General features: G+C 54.6%; 1 protein-coding gene across 3 annotated transcripts; it reads right to left on the bottom strand.

The window, feature by feature from the left end:
• Positions 1-158: 158 nt before the first annotated feature.
• On the bottom strand, positions 159-21,580 carry apc (APC regulator of WNT signaling pathway). Of its 3 annotated transcripts, none has more exons than XM_072372128.1 (18): positions 21,180-21,580; positions 14,599-14,754; positions 13,343-13,430; positions 12,137-12,359; positions 11,823-11,931; positions 10,096-10,209; positions 9,893-9,955; positions 9,765-9,815; positions 9,595-9,681; positions 9,347-9,524; positions 9,072-9,272; positions 8,889-8,984; positions 8,245-8,384; positions 8,099-8,176; positions 7,893-8,009; positions 7,460-7,674; positions 4,463-7,385; positions 159-2,483 (listed from the first exon to the last, which is right to left on the bottom strand). In XM_072372128.1, the coding sequence occupies exons 2-18, from the start codon at positions 14,731-14,733 to the stop codon at positions 639-641; spliced, it is 6,663 nt and encodes a 2,220-aa protein (XP_072228229.1). In that variant the 5' UTR covers positions 14,734-14,754; positions 21,180-21,580; the 3' UTR covers positions 159-638. The 3 variants fall into 3 exon arrangements, with proteins under 3 accessions (XP_072228229.1, XP_072228231.1, XP_072228230.1); XM_072372130.1 differs by having other exon boundaries at positions 10,096-10,197; XM_072372129.1 differs by lacking the exon at positions 21,180-21,580 and adding an exon at positions 18,699-18,747.
• Between the last annotated feature and the right edge of the window lie 1,314 nt (positions 21,581-22,894).

Below are 22,894 nucleotides of genomic sequence, written 5' to 3'. Positions count from 1 at the left end.
ACACCGTCAGCTTCACAGTTTGGTTCTGAGGCCCGAGGTCGGTCAGTGGACCCCAGCGTCTCTTAGTACTGACCCTAAACAGACCTGGTTACCGTTGTCCTGGTACCTGAAAGAGGTGTCCCTTTCGGGCCTCCGTACAGCTGAATAACACACAGGAAGCAGCTCGAGTTCAACTTTATTGATCATCTGACATTTGGCAAAAATCATGTTTAAATTATGTGCTTCAGGTTTTACAGCAATAACTTACGCTTTACAGTGTTATCAGTTTCCATGGCAACATAGCAAGAAGGTTCACTCCCCCCCAGCACAAACACAGGAGGAGGGAGGTTCTGAACAAATCCGGAACCGTTCGGGTCCAAGGTTCTGGTTCATTAAAAGAACCAGAGAGCAGGTCGGTTTGTTTAGAACCAAACTCCATTAAAAAAGACTTCCAGGAGAGTTCAGAGGCTACAGCTAACATCATCATCAGGTTACCATGGTGACTTTGTTATGAAGGGGCGGGGCCATGCAGGGGCGGAGCTAAGCGCTACAGATCATTTTAGTGGTATAAAAACATAAAAAGTTTGTTTTAAAGTTTCCTCAGGTGGGGGCTGAGCTTAAATACACACTTCCTGTCGCCATCTGTCCCAACTTCCTCATCACACTGAGGTCACGATGTATGAGCCACGCTCGCCGCCGCCGCCGCCCTCGCCGGCCTTTGGCTCCCTCTTTTTGGTGACCGGGGTGGGAATGAGCGAAGGTCGGGTCGGGGTGGTGGATGTGCTGGTGGCGGGCGGCGTGGGGGTGGAGCTGACGTCGGCGCTGCTCTTCCTTGGGCTTGGCGTGTAGTTGAAGGGGCTGACCCGAGCCGCCACGGCGCCGCTGCGCTGCTGCGCGCGCTGCTGAGGGACCGGCTTCTCTTCCAGGCTCTCGCAGCTGCGCTGCAGGTTGAGGTTGGAGGACGAGGAGGAGGCGGAGGAGGAGATCTTGGAGGCGGTGGCGCTATCGATGACGGGCGGGGTGTTGGAGGCGGTGGGCGAGCGCGCAGAGCAGGAGGACGGCGAGCGCGGGTTGTTGACAGGACAGTCCTCCAGGCGGACCCACACATCCTCCGACCTGCCAGCAGAAGAGTCGCCGCCGCCGCTCTTGGCCTTGCGCCACGTCCCCTTGGACCTGACCGCGCTCTCCTCCTCGCTCCGCCCTTTCTCGCTGGACTCTGACGATGCCGACAGCACAGAGGAGGAACTGCCCGTCCGCTTCCAGGTGCCGACGCGCGGCAGAGACGTAGAGTGCTTCCCGCCGCCTGCCCCGGCCGCGCTGCTATTCTCCCGCTTCCAGGTCCCGGTGCGACTAAGGCGGGACGCGACTTCCTGCGGGCGCGACGGGCTCTCGGAGTGGGAGCGGTTCACGTCGGGCCGCCTGGTTGAAGGCGGCAGCGGCGTGTCGGGGCTGGGCGGTGACTCAGCTGCGGTCGCCGACTCCTCCAGCTTCCTCTTCAGCGTCGGACTCGGCGCCTCCTTGATGAAGGTCGACTGGCGAACGAGCGCCGGTTTCTCAGGCTCCGCCTTTGGCTTCTTGGCGGCAGAGGAGCCGCAGACCCTGGAGGCCGACTCGCTTCTCGGGATGTTGCCACCGCTCTTCGTTCCGCTGGCTTTAGCCGGCCTGGAGGACGATGACGCGCTTCCTGGAGACGCCGTGCGCGGCAGCTGAGAAATCTTCCCTCCCTTCTGACTGGCTGCGGTAGAGCGCGAGGGGGTGGAATCTCGAGAAGACCCGCCCCCTCTGTCGGCGCCATCGTTGCCTCCTGGAGCTTTGGCCGTGCTGGAGCCTCGGGGCTTGCTCCGCCCCCGGGCCGCTGGCTCTGCCCGGGGTTTACCGGTGATCAGACTCCTGTACACCTTCTTCCCACCCCTTAGCGCCTTGGCCTCCTCCTCCACCTCGTTCTTCTTCTTGCTCTCCAGCGTGCTGCACTCGCCGGCCTTGAGGATCCTTGCTCCGCCCCGCTCCTGGGCCCCCTGCTCTTCTGCGTTGTGATTGGCTGTCGGCAGGTGGAAGGGTGAGCCCACGGACTTCAGGGACAGGACCGAATCAGAGTCCGAGGACGGCTGGCGGGACAGCGAGGAGGCGGCGGCAGCGGCAGCAGCATTAAGGCTGCTGACGATGGAGTTGGCGCCCTCCTGGATGGCCTTCCAATCAAAGGACTCCGAGTCGGGGGAGGCGGGGCTTTTGGGTGCCTCCGAGGGTTCCTCCTCATCCAGAATACAGTCGTCGACTTTGGACACAGAAGGAGGCGCGGCGATGCTGGCAGCAGCAGGCGAAGCGGCGCTCTTCTTCTTCTTCTTGGGCATGGCGGAGCTGATGCACTCCTGCAGCAGGTCGTCCTCCGAGTCGATGCTCAGCGAGCTGAGGGACGAGTTCCGAGAGAAGCAGACGGGCGTGTCCTCCACGTGGAACGCTTTGGGGGCGTAGCCACTGGTGCCCGGGGGGCGGGGCTTCGACTCCACCTGTGACAGAGAGCAGGTGTTACAGCCTCACCTTACCTGTTATCCAATCACAGGACAGGAAACTACGACATCATCATGACATGTGATCAGACTGAAGGACCGACCCGTTTGTTCTGACCCGTTTGTTCCGACCGACCCGTTTGTTCTGACCCGTTTGTTCTGACCCGTTTGTTCTGACCGACTCCTTGTTCTGACCGACCCGTTTGTTCCGACCGACCCGTTTGTTCTGACCCGTTTGTTCCGACCGACCCGTTTGTTCCGACCGACCCGTTTGTTCCGACCGACCCGTTTGTTCCGACCGACCCGTTTGTTCCGACCCGTTTGTTCTGACGACTCCTTGTTCCGACCGACCCGTTTGTTCTGACCCGTTTGTTCTGACCCGTTTGTTCTGACCGACTCCTTGTTCTGACCGACCCGTTTGTTCCGACCGACCCGTTTGTTCTGACCCGTTTGTTCCGACCGACCCGTTTGTTCCGACCGACCCGTTTGTTCCGACCGACCCGTTTGTTCCGACCGACCCGTTTGTTCCGACCGACCCGTTTGTTCCGACCGACCCGTTTGTTCCGACCCGTTTGTTCTGACGACTCCTTGTTCCGACCGACCCGTTTGTTCTGACCCGTTTGTTCCGACCCGTTTGTTCCGACCGACCCGTTTGTTCCGACCCGTTTGTTCTGACCGACCCGTTTGTTCTGACCCGTTTGTTCTGACCCGTTTGTTCTGACCCGTTTGTTCTGACCGACTCCTTGTTCTGACTGACCCGTTTGTTCTGACCGACCCGTTTGTTCCGACCGACCCGTTTGTTCCGACCGACCCGTTTGTTCCGACCCGTTTGTTCCGACCCGTTTGTTCTGACCGACTCCTTGTTCCGACCGACCCGTTTGTTCCGACCCGTTTGTTCCGACCCGTTTGTTCTGACCCGTTTGTTCTGACCGACTCCTTGTTCTGACTGACCCGTTTGTTCCGACCGACCCGTTTGTTCTGACTGACCCGTTTGTTCCGACCGACCCGTTTGTTCTGACCCGTTTGTTCCGACCGACCCGTTTGTTCTGACCCGTTTGTTCTGACCGACCCTTTTGTTCTGACCCGTTTGTTCTGACCGACCCGTTTGTTCTGACCGACCCGTTTGTTCTGACCCGTTTGTTCTGACCGACCCGTTTGTTCTGACCGACCCGTTTGTTCTGACCCGTTTGTTCTGACCGACTCCTTGTTCTGACCCGTTTGTTCTGACCGACCCGTTTGTTCCGACCCACCCGTTTGTTCTGACCCGTTTGTTCTGACCGACCCGTTTGTTCTGACCGACCCGTTTGTTCTGACCCGTTTGTTCTGACCCGTTTGTTCTGACCGACCCGTTTGTTCTGACCGACCCGTTTGTTCTGACCCGTTTGTTCTGACCGACCCGTTTGTTCCGACCGACTCCTTGTTCTGACCCGTTTGTTCTGACCGACCCGTTTGTTCCGACCGACTCCTTGTTCTGACCCGTTTGTTCTGACCGACCCGTTTGTTCCGACCGACCCGTTTGTTCTGACCCGTTTCTTCCGACCCGTTTGTTCCGACCGACCCGTTTGTTCTGACCCGTTTGTTCTGACCGACTCCTTGTTCTGACCCGTTTGTTCTGACCCGTTTGTTCCGACCCGTTTGTTCCGACCGACTCCTTGTTCTGACCGACCCGTTTGTTCTGACCCGTTTGTTCTGACCGACCCGTTTGTTCTGACCGACTCCTTGTTCTGACCCGTTTGTTCTGACCGACCCGTTTGTTCCGACCGACTCCTTGTTCCGACCGACCCGTTTGTTCTGACCCGTTTCTTCCGACCCGTTTGTTCCGACCGACCCGTTTGTTCCGACCGACCCGTTTGTTCCGACCCGTTTGTTCCGACCCGTTTGTTCTGACCCGTTTGTTCCGACCTGTTTGTTCCGACCCGTTTGTTCCGACCCGTTTGTTCCGACCCGTTCTCCCTGATGAAACCAGAACCAGGACTCACCTCTGCAGGAGGAGACTTTTCTGCTGCTTTCCCTCCATCCTGCTGCTCTGGGGGCGGGGCAAACTCCTTGTTGTTGTTCTCCTGGTCGATGTCGCTCAGCGAGCTCAGCGACGGGTTCCGGGAGAAGCAGACGGGGGTGTCCTCGATGGCGAACTTCTGCTTCTCATCGGTCGCCGTCTGATTGGTTGTAGTTTTGGTTCGAGGAAAAACGGCGGCAGTCTGCTGCTTCCTCTTCCTGCCTTCTTCCTCTTTACTTTTCTTCTCTTCGGCGTCCTTCTCGCCGACGTCATCCTCATCAAAGTCTAGGGAGCTCAGCGAGTCGTTGCGTGAGAAGCAACATGGCGTCCCCTCGATGGGCGTGTAGTGGCGCGGCGAATCAAAGGCAAATCCCGGTTTGGCTTTAGCGGCGGTGGCCGTGGCGCTGCTGTACGCCGCCCGCTGAGGCATCGGTTTCACGGGAGAAGTTGGCTTCTTCAACTGCTGCTGCGGGCCAAGAGGAGGCGGCAATGACGGTGGGACGGGAGGAGAAAGGGGCGGAGTCGGCAGGTGCTCACTGTTAGCCGCCACTCTGATTGGTTTCCTGGGCTTGGCTTTAGGCATAGCGGCGTTGATGCACTCGGCCAGGATATCATCACCGTTCTCACCCTCAGGATATCCAGCACGCCTTCTTGGGGCAGATGGAGGCGGGGCCACAGGTGCTGCTGCCTCCTCATTGGGTGGCGAGTCGATGGTGAGGTCACTAAGCGAGGTGGCCGTGGAGAAGTTGAGCGGCGTTCCCTCCACACAGTAAACTCTGGGCATGTCCTCCTGTGGTGGCGGCACATCCTTCCTCTGCTGCGATAGTGGATGGCTCTGAGGGGGGAGGAGCTTGTAGACAGGAAGCTGGCTGGGTTTCCGTGGCACCGCTGGCGGCGGTTTCTTTGGCTTTTGGGAGGACTTGGGCATGGCCATGTTGATGCAAGCCTCCAGGATCTCGTTGTCGTCATCGTCAGATTCGTCGAGGATCGGTTTGGTGGACTCTTCCTTCCTGGCCTCGCTGCCTTCCTGCTGCTCCTCGTCCTTCTTCTTCATCTCTGCTGCGATGTACGGTTCATCCACACTGAGCGCGCTCAGACTGGAGGCACGGGAGAAGCCGTGCGGCGTGCTCTCCGTGGCGAAGTGCAGCAGCACGTCCACGCTGCTCTCCTCCTCCTTCACCTTCTCCTCCTCCTTGGATTTTGTAGCTGGCGGCGGCAGAGGTGGCGTCTTGGCACGGCTCGGTGGCATCGTCTGGCCTGGGCTGTCGGGGAGGTCGCTTGGGCTGACCACGCCACTGGGCACGCCGCTGCAGGGCTCGCTGGAGCGCACAGAGCTGGCGATGGAGGAGGTGGAGAAGCTGTCGAGGGAGCTGACCGACGTGCAGCGGCTGAACATCAGCGGTGTCTCCTGGGCATATGGCTGCTCCGGCGGACTCTTCGGCGTCCTGGCGCCCGATGATGTCACATGGTGGTGATGGTGATGGGAGTGGCCGTGGTGGTGATGGTGTCCTCGCCGCCCTCGCGTAGAGGGAGCGGCGGCTGTCTGACTCTCTGCCTCTTTCTGCCGCCGCCGTTGCTGCTGCTCGTGAGCGTCTTTCTCGCTGACAGGAAGTGTCGGGTAGTCGTTGCCGCCGCCGCTCCCGCCCTTTCTCTTCTTCCCGATGATGTCACCGTCCTCCTCGTCCTCTGATGACAACGAGGATAGCGAGCTTCCTCTGGAGAAGCAGATGGGCGTGTCCTCCACGCAGTACGTCTGCGTCGACTCCTGGTTGCTTTTCGCCACTGTGCGCGAGGTGGGAGGAGCCAGGGGGCGGAGTTTGCTGGCAGAGGACGACGGGGCAGGCGTCTCCTCTGACTTGAACAGTGGTTTGTGGACGGAGTCGGCGCCATATTTCAGGCTGTAGTCGATTGGCTGCTCAGGAGTCAAGTCGCTGCCGTAGCTCGATGTTCCCGTGACGCCGCCATAGTGCGTTGGCGGTCCTGACACCATGCGGCCGCTCTTCGGCCCCGATTCGGCCACGTCGCCCCGCCGCAGCCTGGCGCCCTGATCAGAGTCTTCGTCGCTGTCGCCGCGGTGACTCGGGCTCTGCCTCCCGGAGTTCAGCTGCTCATCGGAGTACTTGAGGCTGTAGTTGATGGGCGTGTCCAGCTCTGCACCGTCGTCATCTGCCATGTGGTTGGCGCTGCGGATCTTGTGGGCCAGGTCAGCCGGGTACTTCCTGTACACGCAGCACTTGTTGGCGCCGCTCTCGTCCGAGGAGTAGAACGGCTCCGATGACGGCTTGGTTTTGCCGCGGTTGCCGTATCCGTCGGCGCTCGTCACGCTGTTCAGGCTGTCACTGGAAGCGCGAACGCTGGGCGGGAACGCTGAGCGGGCGTATGCTGCCTCCTCGCCGGTCCTTTTCGGCTCCTCTCCGTTCTTTGGGCTCGACAGCACCGGCGTGTTGGTGTAGGAGCGCGTCGTGCTCACTCCTCCGACTCCGGCGCCATTACATCCCCGACTCTTCCTGTGTGCTGCTTTTGGGCTCAGGTTGTCGATGTTGTCGAAGGTTTCTGACAGGTGTTGTGCATCGAGCTCCTCGAATAACGCCTTCTGTTTGCGGGCGTGCAGTGAGGGGGCGCCGGCGCCGGGCGACACCACGCTTGCATCTTTGTAGCGTGCCGGCCGGTTGGCCATCAGGTTGCGCAGGGCGGCAGCGCTGCCCATGGCGATCATCTTGTGGCGGGAGTGGATTAGGTTGCGCAACATGCCCACGGCGCCCAGCTCCCACAGCGCCTCCTGGTCTCTGGCGTCACGGGCCGACAGGTTCCAGAGCGTCCCGCAGGCGTTGGACACGATGGTCAAACTGTGTGACTTCAGGTGCTGCAGCAGCGTTGGCAGGCAGCCATGTTCTCGCAGCATCTGCCTGCAAGACAAAGGCAGGGCGTTAAACATCAGCCGCGGGGGTTGTTGGGCCGACGTTCTGTTGGCGGCGCTTACCTGTGCGCCTCATTGGTAGCAATGAGGCTCGAAACATTTCGCAGAATTCCACCGCCACTCTCGATGATGGCAAGCGTGTTGGTGTGGCTGCGATGTGTCAGCGTTCCGACCAGAAACGCCAGCGCGCCGTCCACAGCGCAGATGTCCGCCTTGTTCTCCGTGCAGTGCGCCGACAGGTTCCAGAGGGCGCTCAGCACCGACTTCAGGGTCGACTCCTGCGACAAAAGAGAAACAGACTGAGCATGCTCAGTGCAGACCGAGCTCAGTGCAGACTGAGCATGCTCAGTGCAGACTGAGCATGCTCAGTGCAGACTGAGCTCAGTGCAGACTGAGCATGCTCAGTGCAGACTATGCTCAGTGCAGACTGAGCTCAGTACAGACTGAGCATGCTCAGTGCAGACCGCCGATTGGCACGCAGAACCCGTCCGGTTACCTTCTGCACCTCCAGCGCACAGCCCATCAGCGCCCGCACGCTGCCCACCTCCCGCAGCGTCTTCTTACTGTTGACGTCAGCACGCCACGACAGGTTTCTCAGGACACTGGCTATCACCTGAGAGACAACAGAGACGGCATGTAGCACCTGGAGTGCCATAGACACCTGGACAGGACAGCTGTTGCTAAGGTAACAGCTGGACTCACCTGCTGCAGGTCCTCGCTCTCAGACTTCAGCTGAGCGACCATCGCCCTCATGCAACCCTTCATGGAGCACAGTGTGGCCTGGAAACAGGACGGTATCAGCTGATTGGTCACCACCTTAACCTGAGCTGCCTGAAACCGGCTCTTACCTTGTTGGCCACGTCTCCAAAGGTGAGGTTGGTGAGCGCCATCCCGGCGTAGCGCCGCAGAGTGACGCTGTAATGGTCACTGCTCAGACCGAACATCTCACAGTCCACCTGCAGCAGCTCCGCCACCGCCTGCAGACCACCTGCCGGGAGAAGTGACAGAACCAGGCGACCGGGTCAGAACCAGGCGACCCGGTCAGAACCAGGCGACCCGGTCAGAACCAGGCGACCCGGTCAGAACCTGGCGACCCGGTCAGACCCAGGCGACCCGGTCAGAACCAGGCGACCCGGTCAGACCCAGGCGACCCGGTCAGAACCAGGCGACCCGGTCAGACCCAGGCGACCGGGTCAGAACCAGGCGACCGGGTCAGAACCAGGCGACCCGGTCAGAACCAGGCAATCGGGTCAGAACCAGGCGACCGGGTCAGAACCAGGCGACCGGGTCAGAACCAGACAATCAGGTCAGAACCAGGCGACCCGGTCAGAACCAGGCGACCCGGTCAGGACCAGGGGACCCGGTCAGACCCAGGCGACCGGGTCAGAACCAGGCGACCCGGTCAGAACCAGACGACCCGGTCAGAACCAGACGACCCGGTCAGAACCAGACGACCCGGTCAGAACCAGACGACCCGGTGGATGGAACTCACCAAGTTCGTTCATGGCATGCCGATGCTCTTCGTCGAAGGACAGCTTCATGAGGACGCAGACGGCGGGTGGGATCTGATGCTCCACCGGAGACGGCACTACAACACGACACGCGTTTTTACACCACAAACAGGCTAATGAGCACAGAGCGCACGTGGTCATGTGGTCATGTGGTCGTGACTCACTGGGGTTGTCCTCCTGGTCGATGCCCCTCTCGTGGTTCTCCTGCCAGCTCCAGCACGCCTCGCAGTAATGGCGCACCTGCTCCAGCAGGTGCAGCACACGGATCTCCCGCCGCCCCCTTTTGTCGTCCGGCTGGCTGTGCACAATGTTGTGCAGCGCCGCAGACGCCCGTGCACGTGCCTCCTTGCTGCCACGGGAGTTACCTGGACCACCATAAAGGTGTGAACACAAACAGGCAGATGAAGGTGGACTCACCTGTGCAGAAACAGACCGTTACCTAGTAACAGGGAGTCCTTGTCGTTCCCGTGCAGCAGCTGGATGAGCAGCGGCAGGCAGCCGGACTGACGCATGGCGATACACGAGTCCTGCGAACTTGACATGGCGAGCAGCGTGCGTGACATGTCGTCTTTGTCGTGCGTTCCCAGCATGGACAGCAGGCTGTACACCATTTCCACCTGAACGAGGCGAAACACAAGCGTCAGCCCCCAACCTCCGCAGCCCGCCCACATATGGGAGCAGAGCTACCTTTGTTCCCAAGTGGCTGGTGATTCGTCGAGGCACGGCGTAGCTCGTCTCATTGGACGACTCATGGTCCAACCGGCTGCTGGACGTCTGGATGAAAGAAACAGAATCTAAACTCCACAGAAAAAGAATCTGTAAAATCGACCAGTGAGAATGAAGGACAGAAGGCTGACCTGAGCACCCGTCAGTCCACCACTGTCACCTGAGCCCTGAGCTCCCTCCACCTGTGAAGACAGAGAGCTCGTTACCTGCTACTGGGTAACGGCACAGACAGCTGTTCCGACCCGACAGGTGAGCTTACCTGCAGATGAGCTCCCACCCTCAGGATGTCTTTCTCTATCTGCTGGATACGAGACACACGTGCCTGCAACACACACACGTGCACACACACACACACACACACACACGTGCACACACACACACACACACACACACACGTGCACAGTGTAAAGGTGGGACGTCCACATCCTCCTCGGACCTGATGCACAGTTGTACTCATCTTACCTGAGCTCTCCTCTCCATCTCCTGACAGGAACCCAACTGCTCCTCCATTGCCGACCGGATCTGACGGGCTTCAAACTCCAGCTGACGGCGACTCATGTCGGTCTGCAGAGTGAACTGACAGACACCACCATCAACAACGGCTCCCAGGATGCATTTCACCATCGACTACGGCTCCCAGGATACATTTCACCATCGACTACGGCTCCCAGGATACATTTCACCATTAACTACAGCTCCCAGGATGCATCTCACCATTAACTACAGCTCCCAGGATGCATCTCACCATCAAACACAGCTCCCAGGATGCATCTCACCATCAAACACAGCTCCCAGGATGCATTTCATCCGTCTACAAAAGCTCCCAGGATGCATCTCACCATTAACTACAGCTCCCAGGATGCATCTCACCATCAAACACAGCTCCCAGGATGCATCTCACCATTAACTACAGCTCCCAGGATGCATCTCACCATTAACTACAGCTCCCGGGATGCATCTCACCATTAACTACAGCTCCCAGGATGCATCTCACCATCAACCACAGCTCCCAGGATGCATCTCACCATCAAACACAGCTCCCAGGACGCATCTCACCATTAACTACAGCTCCCGGGATGCATCTCACCATTAACTACAGCTCCCAGGATGCATCTCACCATTAACTACAGCTCCCAGGATGCATCTCACCATTAACTACAGCTCCCAGGATGCATCTCACCATTAACTACAGCTCCCGGGATGCATCTCACCATCAACCACAGCTCCCAGGATGCATCTCACCATCAAACACAGCTCCCAGGATGCATCTCACCATCAAACACAGCTCCCAGGATGCATCTCACCATTAACTACAGCTCCCAGGATGCATATCACCATTAACTACAGCTCCCAGGATGCATCTCACCATCAACCACAGCTCCTGGGAAGCATCTCACCATTAACTACAGCTCCCAGGATGCATCTCACCATTAACTACAGCTCCCAGGATGCATCTCACCATTAACTACAGCTCCCGGGATGCATCTCACCATCAACCACAGCTCCCAGGATGCATCTCACCATCAAACACAGCTCCCAGGATGCATCTCACCATCAAACACAGCTCCCAGGATGCATCTCACCATTAACTACAGCTCCCAGGATGCATATCACCATTAACTACAGCTCCCAGGATGCATCTCACCATCAACTACAGCTCCCGGGATGCATCTCACCATTAACTACAGCTCCCAGGATGCATCTCACCATTAACTACAGCTCCCGGGATGCATCTCACCATTAACTACAGCTCCCAGGATGCATTTCACCATCAAACACAGCTCCCAGGATGCATCTCACCATTAACTACAGCTCCCAGGATGCATTTCACCATCAACAACAGCTCTCAGGATGCATCCCACCTGTCCACAACATCACCCAGGATGTATCTAACCATCAACTACAGCCCCCAGGATTCATTTCATCATTTTCAGCTCCCAGGATGAATCTCGCCAGAAACTAGTTCCTATTATGATGCTTTTTTTGGTCACAACACAAAGGACCAAGGATGCATATTACCTAGAACTACATCTCCCAGCATGCATCTCAGGGAGCAAACTATTTTCTGTGGAAGCATCTTTAATAAAAAAGGAGCATCTTTGATATCATGGTGACGACCGATTCATAGGCTGACATATCTTGATCGTTCCAGGCCTGGAACAACCTTTAGTTTCATTTAAAGTTCTTACGTTTTCGGTGAGTGGCAGACTGTCAATCCTCTTGGTGAGGTTCTGCAGCTGAGCGTAGTACCAGTCCTTCTCCTTCTCCTCCTTCTCTAGCTCAGCCAATAGCAGAGACCTGTCAAAATGCAGCAGCAAATCACAGAGCAGGATAACAATACTGTTAGCTGTTGTTGCTGCTGCAGTACCAAACATATGATCAACACTAGAGCTACAAGCTCAGAGTATCAGGATACCAGCAGGAGGTGGGACCTTTCATGAGTATTGATAACATAACAAAGATCCACACTACTGTCAGCAGTATGTTGCACTGTCCATAGTACCTTTCTTTCTCCAGCTCCTCCAGGCAGCGGTCGTGGCCGTCTCTGCCCGCAGATGGCAGCCCTCTCCTGGGGAAGGCGGCGGCCATGGAGGGACCCGGGGCTCCAGAGCCTCCTGCTGCTCCCATGGGAACCCCAGAAGAAGAGGAGGCCGAGCTGGAGGAGGACGAGGGGGGACAAGGAGGCCTCGTTCTGGGCTTGTAGCCGGCCGAGTCCAGGCTCATCTCTGCAGGAGAACCAGAGAGAACCAGATAGTACACAGGGAGAACCAGAGAGTACACAGAGAGTACGCAGGGAGTACACAGAGAGAACCAGAGAGTACACAGAGAGTACACAGAGAGAACCAGAGAGTACACAGAGAGTACACAGAGAGTACACAGAGAGAACCAGATAGTACACAGGGAGAACCAGAGAGTACACAGAGAGTACACAGAGAGTACACAGAGAGAACCAGAGAGTACACAGAGAGTACACAGAGAGTACACAGAGAGAACCAGAGAGTACACAGAGAGTACACAGAGAGTACACAGAGAGAACCAGAGAGTACACAGAGAGTACACAGAGAGTACACAGGGAGAACCAGATAGTACACAGGGAGAACCAGAGAGAACACAGAGAGTACACAGAGAGTACACAGAGAGTACACAGAGAGTACACAGAGAGTACACACAGAGTACACACAGAGTACACACAGAGTACACAGGGAGTACACACAGAGTACACACAGAGTACACAGAGAGAACCAGAGAGTACACAGAGAGTACACAGAGAGTACACAGAGAGTACACAGAGTACACAGAGAGTACACAGAGAGTACACAGAGAGTACACAGAGAGTACACAGAGAGTACACAGAGAGAACCAGAGAGTACACAGAGAGTACACAGAGTACACAGAGAGTACACAGAGAGTACACAGAGAGTACACAGAGAGTACACAGGGAGTACACACAGAGTACACAGGGAGTACACAGAGTACACAGATAGTACACAGAGAGAACCAGAGAGTACACAGAGTACACAGAGAGTACACAGGGAGAACCAGAGAGTACACAGAGAGTACACAGAGAGTACACACAGAGTACACAGGGAGTACACAGAGTACACAGATAGTACACAGAGAGAACCAGAGAGTACACAGAGTACACAGAGAGTACACAGGGAGAACCAGAGAGTACACAGAGAGTACACAGACAGTACACACAGGATACCTTTCAGTCTTTCGATTAGCTCCAGCTGAGAACCAGACGCTTCCCCAGACTCTTCTTCTATGGTGCCCTGCAGCTGCTTCAGGACTTCCTGTTTGGGCACAAAGAGGGAGATCAGTGTGACATCAAAGCAGGAGCAATTTGATGAGAGCGCTTTGAGATGGAAACAAGGGGAAAAACAAAACAGCAACCATATTGTGAATAAATCTCACCACGATCATCCTGCAGCGCTCCAACAGTGCCATGATGACAGTGACCACCCCCACCCACAACAGGAAACAGGAAACTGGAAGTATGTTTTTTGGGGGTGGAGCACAATCTGAACAATGACATATATCGGGTGGGGGGGGGGTTGCTATTTAAGGACCAACTGAAAGGGGACGGAGACAGCGGCATAAACATCAACATGAAATTTAACTAGAGGTAACAGCAGAAAGAATTAACAGTGTAAACTACAAATATCAGTGTAAACAACAACAACTAACAGCATAAACAACAACAAGCAGTAGAACAACAACTAAAAACAACCAGTAGTAGTAGAGAACTGCAGCCAGTAAACAAAGATCAAGGGAACAGAACAGGAGACAGAGCGCTCACTCCGACAGCTTTCTGACGCAGATCCTCCCCTAGAGGGAGGTCTCACTACTAGCAAAAACAACAAGCTCATTCTCAGGCAGAGCAGCGCGTGATTGGTCCAAAATACCTCAGGCTACCAACAGAGACAGAGCAGCTTCCTGCTTCACATCTAACCTTCACTCACCTCACAGTCAACACACCCACAGAGGAGACCCACTCCCATCCTTTGCTCAGACCTCTGAACTGTGGTTCTGCCCAGAAGAAACCCGATCCAACTGCTTTCAGACCTCCTGATGAGGAGGAGAAGAGGAACCTTCCTCCTCATCAATCAGTTGATGAGTTACAGAAGCAGCTCAGTGAGCTTTATGTATGCTGCCTCTGAGGTCCATCAGGACCTCTGGTTCTGACTCACAGTGACCCTGCCTCTCAGAACCAACCTGCTGCTTCATCTGAAGGAGGGACTCGTTCCTCTGGGTTTAAACAACTTTAAGCTTTATGCTTTTTACTCCCAAGATCTGATCATGATTGTTTATGAGTGATGTCATCAACATCAGACAAATGTGAGAGCTGCTGCTTTTTATGTCTCTAAGTTCACCATCTCCCCTCCCAGCTGTCAGAAACGGTCCTTAAATCAGTTTGTCCCGTTTTACCATGAAACCCTGAGGCTGCTGTGTGGCGCTCACCTTCATGTTTGATGCCTCGGTCTCCAGCTTGTTCAGGTGGTCCGAGTTGTCCTGCAGCTCCTGCCTTAAGTTGGAGTTCTCCATCTTCAGCACTTCAACCTGCCTCAGCAGCTGGTCGTATGACACTGCTGCCATGTTGGAGGACCGACGTCTGACCTGCTCAACACAAAGCAGACGGAAACGACCCTGAAGCCATCAGTGGGACCCAAAAGCAAACCGAGGCTTTCTGCTTCTGCTGTGGGCTGCAGGGGGCGCTCTGTGTGTGGATTTGGGATGGGAACTTCATTTTCACGTGGCAGAGGCAAGGATGTTTACGGTGGAGGAAGCACGGCTGTGTTTCACTCACCTGGGCTTCAAGAGCAAAAAAGAAATGACTGTTGGACCCACAGAACCACCACAGGTGGACTGACACCACAGACTAAGACGTGTGCTGAGCTGTACTGTCGATACGAAGGAGTCCAGTACCTGAATGCATCACCAAGATCACTTCCTGCAGCCTTTAAACAGGCCCCCTGCCCAACTGGAACAATGCAACAGTACCTGAATGCATCACCAAGATCACTTCCTGCAGCCTTTAAACAGGCCCCCTGCCCAACTGGAACAACGCAACAGTACCTGAATGCATCACCAAGATCACTTCCTGCAGCCTTTAAACAGGCCCCCTGCCCAACTGGAACAGTACCTGAATGCATCACCAAGATCACTTCCTGCAGCCTTTAAACAGGCCCCCTGCCCAACTGGAACAACGCAACAGTACCTGAATGCATCACCAAGATCACTTCCTGCTGCCTTTCAACAGGCCCCCTGCCCGACTGGAACAACGCAACAGTACCTGAATGCATCACCAAGATCACTTCCTGCAGCCTTTAAACAGGCCCCCTGCCCGACTGGAACAATGCAACAGTACCTGAATGCATCACCAAGATCACTTCCTGCTGCCTTTAAACAGGCCCCCTGCCCGACTGAAACAGTACCTGAATGCATCACCAAGATCACTTCCTGCAGCCTTTAAACAGGCCCCCTGCCCGACTGGAACAATGCAACAGTACCTGAATGCATCACCAAGATCACTTCCTGCAGCCTTTAAACAGGCCCCCTGCCCAACTGGAACAGTACCTGAATGCATCACCAAGATCACTTCCTGCTGCCTTTAAACAGGCCCCCTGCCCGACTGGAACAGTACCTGAATGCATCACCAAGATCACTTCCTGCAGCCTTTAAACAGGCCCCCTGCCCGACTGGAACAGTACCTGAATGCATCACCAAGATCACTTCCTGCTGCCTTTAAACAGGCCCCCTGCCCGACTGGAACAACGCAACAGTACCTGAATGCATCACCAAGATCACTTCCTGCGGCCTTTAAACAGGCCCCCTGCCCAACTGGAACAATGCAACAGTACCTGAATGCATCACCAAGATCACTTCCTGCAGCCTTTAAACAGGCCCCCTGCCCAACTGGAACAGTACCTGAATGCATCACCAAGATCACTTCCTGCTGCCTTTAAACAGGCCCCCTGCCCGACTGGAACAGTACCTGAATGCATCACCAAGATCACTTCCTGCAGCCTTTAAACAGGCCCCCTGCCCAACTGGAACAATGCAACAGTACCTGAATGCATCACCAAGATCACTTCCTGCAGCCTTTAAACAGGCCCCCTGCCCAACTGGAACAGTACCTGAATGCATCGATCAGATGTATCAGAGCGAAACGACCGTGGAAATGTGCGGCGCCTCGCGCCACCTTCAGGGCTGTCACGCACTTTTCTACAGCTGCTGATTCTTTGGCCACACTTAGAGGTGATGTTGGGAAGCTGTTAGAATAAATAAATGTGTCCTCAGACTGAGTGATGTGCAGATCTGAGACACTGAACAGCTGACGCCGAACGGCTGACGCCGAACGGCTAACGCCGAACGGCTGACGCCGAACGGCTAACGCCGAACGGCTGACGCCGAACGGCTAACGCCGAACGGCTCACGCCGAACGGCTCACGCCGAACAGCTCACGCCGAACGGCTAGCGCCGAACAGCTCACGCCGAACAGCTCACGCCGAACGGCTCGCGCCGAACGGCTCGCGCCGAACGGCTAGCGCCGAACGGCTAACGCCGAACAGCTAACGCCGAACAGCTAACGCCGAACAGCTGACGCCGAACAGCTAACACTCCCATGAGTCTGCAGTTACAGAGCGGATATAAAAGCATGCAGAGGGCTGCAGTGATACCATTAAAAACAACGGCTGCTTTAGCGCTGTTGGAAGACTTTATAAATGGTGATATTAGAGGAGAGCGTGTGTTCAGAGACTGAGAGGATTTGCTGCCACATGATGACAGATGGCTCATCAGCCGCTGTGAGGCCAGTCCTCCTGGAGCTGTGCAGAGCTGCGGCGGCGCTGGAGCAACACAGCGAGGAGCCGTGCGCTGCTCGTGCCACAGGTGACGTGCACGCTGGGGTTTAAGCAACCGGGGCATCCAGAGGGAGCTGCCAACCCATTGGGGCTGAGCCAGTCGACCCCGAGCCGAGCCGAGGGGGAGAATTACCTGCATCTCAGCAGGTGTATTAACTTCCCACAATGCAGCTGAACGGCCAACACTGAAGCGCAGTTTGAAGCCAGAGCCGGTTTTCTGAAAGGTTCAACGCACGATTCATACAGGAACAGAATTGTTGGGAGCAGACTACAAGCTGCTCTGTGCCCGATGGGTGGCTTCTTGGTGAGTAACTTTACTGCTGTAATTGTCCTGATATTATTCCCCGTGACGTGCACGGAGCATAAAGACCCGTCTAACAGGCCCCTGATCGGCTCTGTGTGCAGATGTTAATAACTCAGCCTCACCTTTTCCCCGGAGCACTTCTGCTCCGATTACTGTATGAACACGTCTGCTGAGAGTTACACAAATACAGGTTTTACCTTTAATCAGAGTCACCCACAGCTGTGCCCCCCCGTCAGGTCTAAGGTACAGGGTTCTGGGACTGGTTCTGTATTTACCATCACTGGACATGTTGGACCCCTTTAAACAGGTCACTGTAATGCAGAAACCCAACAGGAACATTTATCCTTCAGCCGTGGTGAACAGCTTCGGCTCTTCATGGTCACCGGTTCACCCCGACTTCACGTGTCCGACGCCACTCTCAGCGTAATTACTTCCTGTGTAGTTACCGGAGGACTCCCCCAGGGTGCACACCTGATCTGAGAGCTGGTGAGCAGCAGCGCTCTGATGGGAAACATGGTGGCAAAACAAGAGGAGACTCTAGCAGCATCTAAAGCTCTAAACCAAGCACCTCAGCCACATAAACAGGTCCATTAACAGCCAAACAGCCTGATGGTCATTCAGCGCTGAAATGTTTCCCGCCTCAGGCGACTACATCAGAATTAGAAATGGTTTTTCGTGCCTCTGCCCCATGACTCACCGTTTATGGACCTCAGCGACCTCCTGAACTGTGTTTAGGCTGCAGGGTCACGGCGCTGCTCCGACCAGAACCTGCTGGGGTTCTGTTTCTGGAAACTAAAACAGACTGTGGCTCCTGAACTGTGACCAATCACAGCTGACTTCTGTAAGGAGGTGGGCTGTAATTGTTGGATATTTTCATTTGTCGACTGTTGCTAAAAAGGTTATTTATAAATAAATACCCCCCCACACACACACAGCAGCATTACCACGCTGCCCGCCACCCCAGGGTCAGCCATCCATCCACCCGCCTCCGATGATGTCACAGCTGACTGTGGCTCACATCTCTGATCAATAACAGCTGAAGTCACAGGACAGAAAAGCAGCCTCCACCTTCAGCAGCAGTCCGCCATTTTCTCTCCCTCCTCTCTCCATCATCTAACCCCCCTCCTCCCTAACATCATCCATCCATCCATCCTTCCCTCCCTCCATCTTCCTCATCTCTCCATCTGCAACACAAAATCCTGAATGAATTTAATTCAACGAAGAAGAAAACCAGCCGGGAACAGACAATGAAAGAAGACCTCACCCCCCTTCCTCCCCACTGCCCCCCCTCCCTCAGTAATCCATTCCCCCCACAGTAAGATGGACAAAGACAACAGATGGATGGATAAAGGATGGAGGGATGGTGGATAAAGAAAGAGAAAATGGCAGCTCACCCCATCGCTGTTGCCTCCATCAGCTCCTCTGTGTCTGACTGAGGACGGTCAGCTGGGCCGGCCGGCAGCCAATCAGGAGCCAGCACACACACAAGCGCACACACACACCCACGCACGCACACACACACACACACAGGGGCGAGGGAGAGGTAGCCCCCCCCTGCTCCCAGCCTGCTTTGCAGCAGGCACTGCAGGGAAGCTGCCCGGGTTACTGAGCAGCACCAAGCTGCAGCTCAGAGATTTTCAGCGTGATGCTCATTTCTTTTGTCTTTAAACTAAAAAGCTCAGCAGAAAACGCAGGCTTTTTGTTTTCTGAAAAACATGTTAATGAACAAACTAATGAACCAAACTGAGAGAGACAAAACCATCTTTCTTCTTCCACAGGACAGAACCTTTTCTTTAATTCCACCTTAAATCTGAACTCAGATCCACTGATGCGTCTCCAGGTTTCAGGTTTTATAATCCTGTCACATCCGGTGTTTGTGTCATCATTCTGTCCTTTTCTCATCTATAAAACCCAGAATACTCAGATGGTTCTGTATGTGCTCGCTGTGATGCTGCCTTTTTCTCTTTGTTCTGGACGTACATCACCTTTAAAGACCTCGTCTGTCCCCACATACGAGTGAGAGTCACATGACGCCACCTGACAACAACGAGGCTGATGGAGACTGCGTGTTCTGAAGGTGGGGTCAGCGCCGCCCGTCCAATGTGCGCCAAAAGAGAAAACCACACCAAGCCAACACCGGATCACTGAGGAGTCAGAACCTGCAGCGGCTGCATCCACCGCAGTGCTGCTGTAATCAGTGTTAGCATCACATGAAGACCGCACCAACGCCAGAGCCTCCAGCAGGACGCCATGTAGGCGGAGTCATGATTCATGGTGGGCGGGACGTCCCACATTCAGCTAAAAACAAACAACCATCAGAAACCGGCTCGCAGTGACATCACCAAAGGTGCGCCGTGACATCACCAAAGGTGCGCCGTGACATCACCAAAGGTGCGCGGTGACATCACCAAAGGTGCGCTGTGACATCACCAAAGGTGCGCAGTGACATCACCAAAGGTGCGCCGTGACATCACCAAAGGTGCGCGTTGACATCACCAAAGGTGCGCCGTGACATCACCAAAGGTGCGCGTTGACATCACCAAAGGTGCGCGGTGACATCACCAAAGGTGCGCTGTGACATCACCAAAGGTGCGCAGTGACATCACCAAAGGTGCGCCGTGACATCACCAAAGGTGCGCCGTGACATCACCAAAGGTGCGCGTTGACATCACCAAAGGTGCGCCGTGACATCACCAAAGGTGCGCGTTGACATCACCAAAGGTGCGCGTTGACATCACCAAAGGTGCGCTGTGACATCACCAAAGGTGCGCCGTGACATCACCAAAGGTGCGCGATGACATCACCAAAGGTGCGCGATGACATCACCAAAGGTGCGCTGTGACATCACCAAAGGTGCGCCGTGACATCACCAAAGGTGCGCCGTGACATCACCAAAGGTGCGCTGTGACATCACCAAAGGTGCGCCGTGACATCACCAAAGGTGTGCGATGACATCACCAAAGGTGCGCGATGACATCACCAAAGGTGCGCGATGACATCACCAAAGGTGCGCTGTGACATCACCAAAGGTGCGCGGTGACATCACCAAAGGTGCGCAGTGACATCACCAAAGGTGCGCAGTGACATCACCAAAGGTGCGCTGTGACATCACCAAAGGTGCGCCGTGACATCACTTCTCACAGGTGCTCCCAGCAGTGACCTCCTGCGATTAAACAAACACCATCGTCCAATGTCTAAAATCAAATCCAGGCTCCCTGCTGACCACCTGCCTGCATGAGCCAATCCCAGCTGTCCCTGAAGCATCTGAAAACTGCAGGAAGGCCAAGAAAACATCAAGCACCGACTCTACAGGTCCAAATCATTTCAACAGGAATAGAAACAGGGCCTTGTTGGTTTATCCTGTTAAAATGTTTTTGTTCTCAGATATGCTCCTGATTTTTCTGTATCAGCCGTTTGGTTCTGATGAGAAGAAGCAGGAATGTAGCTCAATGTGGATGGAAGCAGAGTTCTGTTCAGAGAACAGGAAGAAACACTGTTTTCACTCAAATTAGAATAATCTGGATGAATGGTTGTGCAGATCTCAGGTAGCTCTGAAACAGGCCTCAGGTCAGGTCTAAGGTACAGGTCTAAGGTACAGGTCTGGTACCACCACAGCACCACAGTCATAACATTTTAAACAACAACTCCTTTAGCTGAACGGACGGTCCTGCTAACAATGTCGCTGCTTTTCGTTTTTTTTCCCGGAACAAATTGAGCTCAGTTCACTGTCTGTCAGTATATTACACACCAGATTCTAACTTCAAGTTCTGGTGATTCTTTAACGGTCACCGGTGTGTCCTTGGTCCCGTCCAAACACCGGATTCCCACCTAAACAACCGGTCTGATTAAGCTAAGCTAACGGCTAGCCGTCTTACCGTCCCGGTTAAAGTGCGTTCAGACGGGGGTCCGTTCAGGGAGACATCGCCGGGGAAACACTGCCAGTTGGTACACGAACCGTCAGACGCCACAGGGATCCCTCACGGGTCCGGTCCGGGCGGGAAAAGTGGAGTTGAACAAAGTTTTAGCTGGATCTTTTTGTTGTGGGGACGCTGCAGACGCTGAGCTCCGCCATCTTGTTTCTGTGTGTGTGAGTGTGTGTTACCGGCGCTGTGAGGACCCGCCGCCTCCTGCCGGTCTTTACAGGTCGAACAGCACCAGCTACAGACCGATACAAGGATCTGACCACCGAATGAGTCCGGTTCTGTCAGATATCAGTATGAGCCCTCACCAGCGGGCCTACTTTGAGCTCAGAAACGTTCTTCTGCTCACCTGTACACACTTGAACGCTGTCACCACGACACAGAGCGGTCAGCGGCCATCTCTGCTGCGATTGGCTGATGAGCGCAATCAGTGCTAAAAGTTCGGTCTGATCACGGCCCAAGATAACACCAGGAAGAACTTATTAGAAACAGGTCTGCTGGTTCTGTGGAGGTAGGAGGCTGCTCAGAACCATCAAACACCGGACCAGACTCCACCCGGGAGAAACACACACTCCTGAAAAAAACAGAGACAACCAGGCTGGTTCTGGTGTTTTTAGTGCCTTGGTTTACCCGCTGTTTGTTCTTATGTTCTATATGTCCTCAGTTACCTCGAACCAACCACACTCACCTGCCACAGCTCATCAGCGCTCCTGTGTTTAAAATCTTTTGTTTTCTTGGTTTTTTTTCCTCATTTGGTTGTTTTTATTCGTTAGTCTTTTGGTTTTCATGTTAAGTTCATTGTTTTTGGTTTCTTTTGAAATAAAGTTACCACCCATTTACCCCTGGACAGTTTCCTTTAAATCTGGTTCCTCCACCACTGACAACGGTCCAGTTTGGTTCTGTGAGGGACTGACCCGCCTCTCCGGTCCAGTTTGGTTCTGTGAGGGACTGACCCGCCTCTCCGGTCCAGTTTGGTTCTGTGAGGGACTGACCCGCCTCTCCGGTCTATCCATCCATCCATCCATCCATCCATCATGTTCTCTATATAAATGCACATTCAGCTGTAACTTTATAAGTTAAAATTTATTTTAAAAAAAAACATTTTAATTCAGACATTTGGTGTCAGAGATTCAGAAAGTTTCCAGGATCATGTTTCAGGCTTAAACTGTTAAGCTTCTCTGGTTCTGGTTCCAGTTTTGTTCTAAGAACAGAGACACAGAGTCCAGAAATACGAGGCGACAGCAGCAGGCAAAACTGTACCATGTGAAACAGTGGAATGAAAACTGTCAGTCACTAAATATTATAAACTTTGTTTAGCATTTTATGATCATCACACTTTGTTCTTGTCTTCAAACTGTGATTCACAGGACTGCAAATATGTTTTGTACCAAATATACTGATATAATGATAAATTATGCAGTTGTAACTTCAGCGTCTGGGTTACAAAAATAGCAGGAAATGATATAACCTCCATAGCAGGGTTTTGTTCTCCCTCCTCATGGAAGGAAGCAGGAGGAGGAGCTGTGTGACCGCTGTTGGCAGGAAAAAAACAGGGAGATTGCAGGTAGTCTTTGGGGTTTGATGTCGGAAGCTGGGGTGTGGTTGTCTGGAAAGGAAGCCACGAACCTTCAGAGTAAAAGTCCAGTTTGATCCATAAATGAAAGGTTTCA

This window comes from Leuresthes tenuis, unplaced genomic scaffold, assembly GCF_036924035.1.
Source record: "Leuresthes tenuis unplaced genomic scaffold, fLeuTen1.0.hap1 SCAF_19, whole genome shotgun sequence".
Taxonomy (NCBI): Eukaryota; Metazoa; Chordata; class Actinopteri; order Atheriniformes; family Atherinopsidae; genus Leuresthes; species Leuresthes tenuis.
Note: the sequence above shows the minus strand (reverse complement) of the source record. Positions and strands in the feature narration are given on the sequence as shown.